The sequence below is a fragment of the Monopterus albus genome, unplaced genomic scaffold (assembly GCF_001952655.1).
Source record: "Monopterus albus unplaced genomic scaffold, M_albus_1.0 scaffold9.1, whole genome shotgun sequence".
Lineage (NCBI taxonomy): Eukaryota > Metazoa > Chordata > Actinopteri > Synbranchiformes > Synbranchidae > Monopterus > Monopterus albus.
Genome location: NW_018127889.1, coordinates 1,119,401 through 1,131,131, shown reverse-complemented (window position 1 = coordinate 1,131,131; position 11,731 = coordinate 1,119,401). Strand labels below are relative to the sequence as shown.

At 42.7% G+C, this 11,731-nt stretch overlaps 1 protein-coding gene across 2 annotated transcripts in view; it reads right to left on the bottom strand.

The window, feature by feature from the left end:
* The window catches only part of foxo3b (forkhead box O3b), a 36,657-nt gene extending 25,698 nt beyond the window's left edge, over positions 1–10,959 (bottom strand). Inside the window, exons 1-2 of one of the 2 annotated variants that reach the window (XM_020588297.1) lie at positions 10,739–10,959; positions 9,672–10,394 (exon numbers count right to left, since the gene is read on the bottom strand). In XM_020588297.1, coding sequence (XP_020443953.1) covers positions 9,672–10,229 — 558 coding nt within the window. In that variant the 5' untranslated portion in view covers positions 10,230–10,394; positions 10,739–10,959. The remainder of the gene's footprint in view (positions 1–9,671; positions 10,395–10,738) is intronic. The other variant, XM_020588303.1, reaches the window with a different exon arrangement.
* Between the last annotated feature and the right edge of the window lie 772 nt (positions 10,960–11,731).

The following is an 11,731-nucleotide window of genomic DNA, read 5'->3' as shown; positions in this document are numbered from 1 at the left end:
GTGATTATGTTTATAATACACTGGGTGTCAATATACACACAAGTGGGTGTAAATGTGTAACCCGTGTGGTCATACATTTATATACACTATTATATTCTACGTACAGACCACTAAGGCCACATAAATGTGGAAAGCATAATTTTTTACTTTGTGGATTTTAGAGGCCCCCATCAGCAGTGGCTAAAAATCCAAAGCAAGCTCAGCACAGTTCAGTGCCTTCCACAGTTTCTGTTGGTTTCTTGTTTCTTCCCTCATATACACCCAGCTGGTCCAGAGATTTGACCTGGTAACCTTGGTTGCATATCCCCAGTATATCATCTGTGCTTTAGACCTCTGCATCAAATGCAACACTCTCATGTTGAATTTCAACAGAACAGAATGTGTAGGAGAAGGTGTAAAAGGTGTCTTCCTTTCAGCTCACCAGCTGCACAGATTAGACTGATACCGGAGGTTTGTTGGTAAGAGGTCTGACAGAAGCCTCTCATAGGTTACTGGGGCAGCAGGAAAGTTTTGACACTTTTCCTTCATCAGCTTTATGTAGGTATGCCTCTGCTCACAACCTCTGGAGTCAGGTTTCACTAACTCCACAGTCTCAACCTCAGCTGAATTAATTTGCAAGACTCTTCTGTCAGCTCTTCAAATTCAAGTTAGTCCAAAAATTATTTGGCAAAAGGTCAAGTCAGTTTGTGTACTGTCAGCAAACATGTCCTGTGGGCATGCTTATTAGATTGATCTGTGTCTGCTGCTGCTGTGCTCTGCAGGCCTATCTGCTGACCCTTATCAACCTCCCACACAACCCCAACTCTCTCTTATAAGACCCAGGTGTGCAAACACAAAGATGTACCTAGGCCTCATAAATAATAGCAGATAAGATGAGAGGAGAGGAGAAATGAAAAGAAAGCTCCTCAGGTCCACAGTGACCCCCTGATCAGTGGAAAAGTGAAGCTAGTTCTCATCATGCATTGCCATGTTACCATTATCAGCAGCCGAGTCATGCTAGCAAATGCTAATGTCATCATGTTAGCATGTTAACATGGTGACGTTTAGCAGGTACTGCGAACCATGTTCAACATGTTAGCGACTTAACATTCTAACATTTGCTAATCAACAATAAAACTACAGCTGAAGTTGATGGGAATGCCATTAGTTTTGTAGGTATTTGGTCAAACACTTTGGTTTGACCAAATACCACCAAAGTGATGGACAAATAAATTTTTTTTTTAACTGATGCCAGTGTTAGATGAAAAGTTAATAGATCACTAAAGTTTTTACAGTTCATCCTGCAAGGGACATGAATGTGCAAACCAAATTTCATTACAATCTATCCAGAAGTTGTTGAGATATTTCATTTAAAACCACAATGTCAACCTCATGTGATGTGAGAGCAAAGGACAGAAGATTAACGAGATCATTAAGATTCATTTTCTGAGAACTGCAAATGTCTGTACTGATTCATCTAGTCGATGTTTCACAGGAGAAGTGAAAATGTAAGGTATGAAAAGCATATTGCACAACCTGACCGAGAGATGGTGGGTGGTTGCAATTGATCTTGGATTTGGTTTTCAACACAGGGTGCCTCAGAGCAGATCTTCTAAACAGCGACCCAAGAAAGAAAAATCACTTAATTGAAATTGTATCACTTGAGAGTTTTCTCTGTACCCTGGCAGTTAGCCTCTGGTGCAAGCAGGAGAGAAAAATGCTAAAAATGCTAAAAACCCCAAAGGTTTCAGATTTGACATGTGAAAAACATACTGCACATTACACAAAAAGCACATCAAATTTTTCTATGCTGCATTTGTGTAAACTCTCAATGTGTTCAGATGTATACATGAACAGAAATAAACAAAAATATGTACACGGTCTTTGAAGTAACTTCAAACTACATCAGGCATGACAATGGCTTGCCTTCATCCCACAGTAGCACACACACAGACACACACATAATCTCTGAAGTCCAAGGCCATAGTTGTAGCTTTATGAAGATTGAGATTAGTGTTATGATGCTGATGTGCGTAGGACCTTGAAGCCAACTAACACAATAAACTCCGAACCACTAGCTACACAAAACCATCTGGGAAATCGTTGAAAGGCTAACGTACACACACACACACACACACGTACACGAAGAAACTTCATTTTGTGCTGATAAATGACCACAGGGACATTGTGGGAACTACTATCAGATGCCCAGAAAGAACTGAAAACATCATTCCCTTGTTTTAATGATGCATGGAGGACGGGGAACACTGGCGCACAGCAACACGTCTCAAACTGTAATTCATACCAGAAAGTGACACCTTTAGCATGTGTGACTTCTACCTATAGTATTTCTCAGAGACAAGAGAATCCTGTGTGTCCACATAGAAAACCTGTGAACTGAACAGGTGGCTGGCTGGCTGCCACTCCCAGTCTTTGCTTATCAAATCTGGGAGTGCCATCGCTGTGGTTGGAGAGCTTCCACCTGTTACTCTGAGCCCATACAGTATGTAAAACTGCACGCTGGCTATGCACAATGTTAAACACTTTGGTCTTTTTGCAAGAGAGACTACACTATGGTCAATCAGGCTTTTTCATAAATGAAGCAGATGGTGTCCCTTTTCTTATCTGTTTTGCTATAATGGCCATCAGTGCTCATGCTCACTGTTAAATTCTTTGTTTTATTTTTTTCAAACACCCTCTCATTTAAGGAAGAAACATAAAACAGAAGGATTTTTCCTCCATTATATGTCAACAGCACATCACTTCCACCCACCATTTCCCACTTCTTTTCTTCCTCTGTCTCCCATCTCTGACACAGAAAGCTTTATTGTAGTCAATTAAATGTTAATCGGGAACAGTAGCTCAGCCCATCCTTTAAGTCTCAGTGGTTCTGTAAAGCCATATAGGTGGAGTGGAGTGGTGTAATTGAAAGAGACAGGCTCAGAAAAAAACGAATTAAAGTTTAAAAGCCAAGAGTGGCATTGGTGAGCCAAATTCTGAGATAACTTCAAATCAGCCAGGGGCAGATTAGTGTTGACAGACTTGGGAAGGTGACAAGTTGCAGAGAGGGAGATGCTCAGGCCTTCAACCTGCTTCTCCTTCCTCCAAAAATACACAAAAGCATCAATATACACATAGTAAATTAAACACACATCAAACTAGGCTGGGTAACACTCGCAGAGAGTGTATGTTTGGTATGCTGTATGGCATGTGGTGATGATGGAGGGAGTCAATTACAGAGGAAGAGGCAAGAGCCACGCTTGAGCAATATGGTTATCAAAGAAACTGAGAAGCGAGGCCAGAATAGGAGGTGTGTGAAGTCTGATTGCATGTGTGTGTGTCTGTAGGGACAGGGGCAGGGTTATCACTGTGTTATCAGCTGTCACCCAAACTGCAAGTTGTCCCTCACTGGCTTGACAAGTTTTCAGTTGCTATGAAGACAAAAAAAGTAATAACTTCACCCTTAGAAGACTTACCACACAGACTCGAACAGAACTAGGCTACCTGTTGTTTCCTATATTTATGCTAAGCTAAGCTAACAGGCTGCTGACAGTGCATGAGAGTGATATTGATCTCTACATATAACTTTCACCCATCAAATAAGTGTATTTCCAATAATACAGAACGATTCCTTTGACTTTTGCACGTTTACTGTACAAGTAACAAATAGTCTCTAGAGCTGTGTGATGCTCAGGGGTACCTGAATACTCATAAGGCTGACCCCTTCGCCTAATTCATAAAATAACTTGCATGCACTAACACTGATGCATCAATGTAATGCTGAGCAAATGTACTTTCACTAAAATGTCACTGTTAGCAGACAAAATACATGGTTTCTTTGGCCATAAGCATGTTTCTTTACATACAGTATGTGTATTTGCAGAGATATCTCACTGAAAATTAAGTGGGCTAAAGACAATGTGTAGTTTCCTAGACATTTTATTTATTTTCCCATTGGCAGACAGACAGCATGTCTTGCACAGTGTTTCTGTATTTTCTCTCCCCAAATTATAACTGTTCTGCTCTACAATTTATGGAAAACAGCTAGAAAACTAAAGTTCTTTTCTTAACCTTTCTCCAGGGAGGTCAGAGGTCAGGGCCAACTACAGAACAGCAAGCCTGGAGCTGGGAGGAATTCACATTCGGCTGGTGCTCCAGTTAAAGGCTAGTCTCTACCACAGACCACTGTACTCCTCTGGTGTACCATAGCCTGCTGGTATGTTGTGTGTTTGTCCTAGATGTTTAAATAGATCCCTGGTCCCTGTGTATCTCCGTTTTGTTTAGAGTTTCAAGGCACTTTCTGTCATGCATTTCTTCCCTACCTACCTACCAGCATTGACTTTTGATGAATTCCTGCAAATCCAGCAGTGCTATGCTACACTCCTCTGGCTGAAACACTAGTTGTTTTCACCAACAATTGGAAAAGATCAGTGTAATCTGATGGCGTATAACGTGCTGAGTAGTTTTGCAGTGAAAAAGCACCTTGATAGCAGTACCAGAAGTGCTCATGATTCAACAGGCTCTGGAAAAATACTGTAACATGATAGTTTCTTCAAGCTCCAGTTTTATACAGCAATGAATAAAATTAAACACCGACATGATTGCAGAACACATTATTTATATAAACTGATGTCCTGCTAAAACATCTAATTTACATGTGGCAAAAGTTTTGACAGTTACAAAATACATGCCAGTTTAAATCATATCTTTAACCAGTGTGTGGGACACAAGTGTTTCATTTTAGATGTTATCAAGGACTGGGCTTGTGCAGGCGGCTGGTTTATCCTTTGCTCTGTGTCTGTTTAACACATACAGGTACACAACTTATAAATCCTGTATTCTGTCCGTCCCCAGTTATCATCATCAAGACTAAAATCTGCCAGAGTTGGACTGCAGCAAGGTTCTAAGACCCTTCATTTAATTTACAATCTGCATATTTTCACTACAACAATAATGAAATGTCTCAAGTGTTTCAAAAAATCTGCAGTGTTACCATGATGGCTAAAAAAGACTAGAAGGAGTCAAGGCAACAGAAGGAGAGGCCCACCATATATCAGCATCCATTAGAGCCCATAACAGATTTCAGGAGTTGTGCTTCAGAGGAGTAGTGGCAAGTTAGAGGAGGATGACTTGTTTTTGCTCACCACAATGTTTTACATCCAGACAAATGAGGAAGCTGGTAGGAAAATAATGAGGGATATAGTGAGAAAGAGAGAGAGAAAGAGAGAGAGAGAGAGAGAGAGAGAGAAGTGAGTAAAGTGAGAAAGAGGAGTGATAAAAGAGACAAACTGTGAAAAGAGAGGGTTAGCCTTTAGCCAAAAACAGGCTCTTAAATATTAATACAGCGATTTGAATTAATTCTAAGCACACTGAATAATTGAGAAGTATCTTTGAGGAGAACAGGTTGTGCAGAGTGTGACATGGCTGGGCGATGAGGATGCAGCCCAGTGAGTAAAATTATATGGAAAAACACTGCTTTTGTTTCTTTCTTGCTCAGGCTTTTCACAGCCATTTATACTAAGAAGGACAGTACATACTATGGACACAAACACACAAGGGAAACTTCAGTAGTTAGATACCACGTTTCAAATGCTGAACTAATTAGGACAGAAAATCTGATGAATAAATACAGTGTCCACTTTCACACAGAGACAGTCTCAACCTAACAGTGCACATATGCACAATAAGAGGTCCATTAACAAACTGGACAAACTGGCTGGCTTGCACTGGTTGCTGTAACACCTTTCAGATGGACTGGGACATCACTAGTGCTGTTGGAGCTGAATGGAAGCAAATTGCAGCCAGGAAAACCTTATGGAAAGTTTTCCCAGAAGAGCGAAGGCTATTATAGCAGCTCATTGAAGCCCATGGTTTGGAAATGACATGTTCAACAATCACATATGGATGTAAAGTGTCCACACACTTTTGACCAAATAGAGTAATTTTGGGATGTAAAATTTAGAGGCAGTAAAGTTCCTCGGGCATCCCAAAAAAAAAAACAAACATTAGAAATAGAACTAGAACAGAGCCTGGGGGTTTTCCTGCACACAGAGGTTAACTACTCTGGGTGACACTATTCAGACTTGGAGGTGTGCCTAGAGCTGGTGGGCTCCCATTAGCCTATTGCCTCTTTACCCCCAGACACGCCCTCAAACCCCTCCACTGGGAATCACAGCTAGAGGGCAGTTGTATTACACCACTTTAGAGCAAAGCTTATTAATTTACTCCCCCAGCTCCCTATCCCATCTCCCCCTTCTAATCACCTTTTTTTGCTTCAGTCCCTTCAGATTGGCACAGTGCCAGCGCTGGCTACCTGAGTGCACATACAGGGCGCCTGACTCCCAGACTCCCAGCTAATCTTTGTGGTATTTTTCTCCAGTAACATAAGAATTTCTTTACTAGCCAATTATCCTATTGTAGACCTCAGACAGTGCTAACTAGTTTAGCACTGTGTGTCAGTTTCATGAGTGTGACACAAAAAGCTCATTTCACTCTGCATTGATGCTTTCTTTTGTTGTCAGTCCTTTCCTTTTTAATCAGCCCCATCCTGCTCTAATAGGAACAATACATAATTTCAGCCCAACAGAATCAACACTCTCAGTTTGCTAGGCCATTAAAAAGGAAACTGACAGGGCTGTTTTCCATATACCTCCAGACAAAGGGCAGTAGTGGTTGAGTGTGTAACTGAGTGTGTGTGAAGGCTGTGCCATGGATGAGCCTCTGTTGCTTTTGGCCTCTTTGTGGAGTGACAGATCAAATGAAAAAATATTTGTTTAACTCTTGAGATTATGACTCACTGGTTTGTGGTTTTAGCTTGAACTTAAGTACCTGCAAATAGCCGCCAATTATAACTGCGCATTAAGAATAATGTAAGTGTTAACTAACACCCTCATGTCGACAATCAACATTACTAGCTGTGACCCCAGGGGTTGTAAAGATAAAGACATCTAATTAATGAATTCTAATGAGGTAAACTCCCTGTATAACGTAAGACCTACAGCTGAATCATGAAATCACCATGGGGCGATAAGCCTGAACATGCCCAGGCAAATGCTCTGCATGTCTGTGCAGGGAATGCATGTCAGCTTTAAAAACACATGCATGAACCTAAGCAACCAGCTTTATCTGAAGCAGAGAGATGTGGATGTACCATGTATGTGAGTACATATGGTCGTTAAAGCCCAATAACATTACATGAAAATACCAGACATGTAACAGTGTGTGTGTATTTATGTAGAGTGTCACTGTGACATAACAAGGTCTTGGCCTGTGATGGGCAGCTGCTGGGAACAGGGAGCAGTGTTAAGTAACGCTAGAGTCCACAGTCCAGTGCAGCCAGGAATACTTACACGCACACACACATACATACACACAGGTGGACCTAATCTTTCAGTTATGTAAAGACACAAATTAAAAACACAGACATGCTCAGAGTGGTACAGGCATGTTTAATGGTGCTATTTTAATCTGTAGTCCATCACACCCAGCTATACCAAAGCTTCTCTTAGCACACATTTCAGCAATAGCCCCCCTCCCAGGTCACATCTCCTGCTGGATAACTCCCAACACCTTCTGGTGTCATCTGTGGTATCAAACCGGCAGACTGGTCCGACATCTGAGCTGTCAAGACTCTCAGTAGGATCCCGTAAACAATTCTGATTTGATTTTGTTTATAATAATACAAAACCTCAGTTTCATCACAAATACATTTTTCTTTTGCTACCCTGCTTTGAAAAGTATAAACTTTTCTTTTTACAAAAAACTTTTTTTTTCTCATGTAACAAAAGACCAGTTTCATTTAAAACAGGAACTTTATGATAAGCTAAAAAGTCAACAAGATTATGAATCCATCTGTTTTGTTTAATACAACAAAAAGTACTGAAAAGTGAACTAGCTGACATCCTCTGTCCTGAGTTCATTGTTATGTAAGAACAAGTAACTGCCCAAACAGTTTCTATTATAAGCCTATCTACTGGCTTCTCTTGGTTAAAGACAGTTTCCTGGTGTCATGCTTGGCTCTTTTAACCTACTTTTAACAGGGTTAATGGTTAACTGACAAAGATACAAGGCAGAATGATGTAAGTGGGAACCTGAGAGAGAAACCCAGGGGGGATTACTAGGATTTACTCAGCAAATCTCCTCAACAAAGGTGCCCTGGCTGCATGAAACTGTAGGTATTCAAACCCGGCTCTGTGTGGAGGTGAAATCTAAGAGTCTCTGAGACTGAAATGGAGAACAGAGGGGTTCTGAAAATCTATTCTGAACACCTGGCTCTTTTTTTATTTTTATAAATCCTTACTACAGCCCAAGAATTGTTCAGGTCTTAAATGCTGAAGAAACCTATCAATTTGGAGTTGTAGAGGTGTAAGCCTACAGTATATATTGAAGGAATGAACCCCAGCTCTGTGTTTTATAATGAAACAACTAGAGTCTGTAATGAAAAGAGTCTCTTACCAAAAACAAAAACGGGCACAGGCTGTGAACTATTGACAGACCATGTGCAACACTACACCACTGACAGCCTGGCCCTTCATGCCCAAAATTCCGGGAGTAACAACTCTCTGTGTTGGCGGTGACCCGGCCTTGACTTGGTGGGGCTACACACACAGCCTCCTTCTTTGCTCTTCACTGACGCCTATCGCATAGCAAAACTTGAGAAGCATAACAAAATACGGCCTATGGGCTCCACACCCTGTGGTCCTTTAGCCTCTGATAGGTGTTAATGTCTCCTCTCTGGACCGACTGCGCTGCCCTCCTACTCCAACTCTTTTTTGCAGATCCCTAATGTCTTTGGATGATGAGATCACTCCCTTTAAAAAAGCTGCTTGTCCCTTAAGAGCTCATTCAAGCTCAGTGCAACCCAGTAATTATGTAATTCCCTCATGGGGGATCAGCATCCTTGGCAGTTACCTACCTGACCCAAGAGGCTGACACATCCCTGCCAAGGTTTACACAACAAATGGCAAACGGGGCAATGCCTCTGTGGTTACAGTAGCATGGAGGAAATGTTGCTTCTAAATATAAAAGCAGTGAGTGAGAGAAGCATAAAGTCATTATAATCTGACTACTCAGAACCACAAAAAAGTAAAAGCCTGAAAGTGCACCAGGGGGAATTGTTACAGTGAAATACAAATAAATATAGGACTTCACATTTCTGTTGCTATTCAGCTCCTTGTTCGGACAGTGAATCATCTGCTGATCTGCTTGTCTCATTCAAAGCAGACTTTTTCATTTCCAGGCAAACCGGTTATAACGTTTCTCTTTGCTCTAACTCCTGCCATGTGACCGTGCCCTCAGGAGAATGTTGCACACGCAACTCTGCAAAAACAGCAGATAAAAAAAGACAAAGGACGCGCATCTGATACAAATTCGCTCAAAACTCCACAGCCTTATTTGTCTGACTTGCAATAAGTGCAAGATATCGTCGGCTGGCCGTGTGGGCCACCAGACCTTCCGCTCCTTAAAGAGATGAATAATTTCATGTCCCCACTTTTATATTTTCCCTGCGACTGATTTGTAATTTCCACTGGAATGATAGGCGCTAGAAACGCGACTGCGCTGGCATAACTGTGTCCGTGTGCGTGCGTGTGTGTGTGTGTAAGTGTACGTCAGTGGGTTTACAAACCACATGCTTTTTGTTTTTGTTTTGATGGAGGAAGGAGGGGCCCGTGGGTGAGTGCTGCGACCCTTACCTTCCATCCTGCAGAGCTGTTGCTGTCGCCTTTGTCTTTGAAGTAGGGGATGGATTTCACCATCCAGTCATAAATCTGGGACAGTGTCAGTCTTTTGTCAGGCGCGCTCTCAATTGCCTTCGTTATCAGATCAGCGTAGGAGAGATTCCCCCATGCGTTACGGCGAGACGATGCTTTTCTCGGGGTCTGCTGAGCAGCTAGGGCGCTGGGTGTCAGCGCGCCAGAGGTGCCCGTAGGGGAGTGTGTGGAGAGCGGGGAGCCCCCGCTGTCCTGGCCTGGAGAGGAGAGCGCTCCATCGGCTACAGGGCTGTTGCTGCTCTGGTCCTCTGTCGCCACCCCAGAGTCACTGACACTGGCGGCCATAGGGGTGGCATTGTCCTCTTCATCATCCTCTTCCTCTGGGATAATATCTGCGTCATTGCTCTCCGGTTTTACCGCGTTCGAGTCTGGTCGTGGTAGCGGCCAGGTACAAGATCTGGGTCGCTTCTGGGGCTCGAAGTCCGGGTCGATGACCACATTCAAGCCTGGGAGTGGGTCGGGGAGCGGAGCTTCAGCCATTATCCTCTGCTCCAGTCACAATCTCGTCCCCGGTGACAGTTGATAAAGTTATAAGACAAGAAATGAAGAGCTGTCAAAGTCGCGTCCCATGTATGCGCACTCCCGTCCTTTGTTGCTATTCCACACCAAGTCCCAACAGGGTCAAGAGCAACTTATGATTAAAGCCTGTTGAGGACATAAAGGAATACTATATGAACCCGAAACACTCGGTTAGAGACTAGACAAAATCTAAATTATGCCACAAAATATGCAGGCTCTTTACTAAATGTTTGTCAACATTATCAGTGAAGCTATAATAAACTTCTTAAAATTAACAAAGGGGCTTTAAAGCTATTCGCCTCTCCGAGCTTTACTAGGCTACATTAATAATACAGCACCACTTGCTCTACACAAAATGCCGCCTTTGTGCAATGATCTGAATCGACCAACCGGAGATTAGTGGAGGAGAAAGTGCTCCAACCTCATCTCTCTGGAAAATAAATCCCCACTGCACACTTTAAATGAAATACCTTGCACGACCAGTCCCTTGCGTTCCGTAGTCCCCCCCAAAAAACCAGCCAGACTAGATCACGGACTGGCCACAGCCACTTGCAGATGCCATCTTGACTTTTACCTCTTTCACTCCTCAAGTGCGCTTAGCGAGACACATAGGATGTATGCAGGATAAGTCAACGTCGATGTGGAATAAGACTGCCACCTCACTCTGGGTTACTACTGTGTCTCGATTTGCTCCTCGCGCGCACACACACACATTTACGTACACACATGTGCGCGCGCGCGCACACACACACACACACACACACACACACACACACAGACACGTCGATCAAGGGCCAGCCCCCTGGATCCTGTGCATGGAATCGCCTTTTAAAGAAACAGTCCTGTAACACGGCCCTGTCCGTGCACAGGAGGAGGTTGGGGCACATCTTGTATTGTTGGTGGTGGGCACATAATAGTGACACAGCAGAACAAGAAAAGAGAACCGTCCTAGTGAAGTGATACGTTTATTTGGTAACATGGTAAATGGAGTGTTCACGTGCCAAACTTTAGTTTGCAGGATGGTGTCATTGATTTAAATAACTGGCACTATAAGGGTGCAACACTTTTGTTTCTGCTTTGTTACAGGCCCATTAAGTGTGATTTTAAAAAGCCGTTTTGGGCCGCAACTAACAAATATTTTCATTATTGATCAACTATTTGGTTCATACAGTTTCAGAAAATAATAATATAAAATGCCCATCTGCATTTCCCACATTTAATTGAGTTGATGGTGCTTCACAATACAAGCATTCAAAATGTGATATTACATGTACTTCGACTTCATCTCCCATCGCCGTTGTTGCTTCTGTGTGACGCCTGACACCTTTAATCACGGGCGCAGGTTGTCAATCACGCAAAGTAACGCCCCCTCTGGAGTCCAGGATGACGTCATCTCACTTGATTAGCCAGAGACGAGGTGAGAGATTGTTCTCCATCCTGTAGGTGATGCTATGGACCCCCCC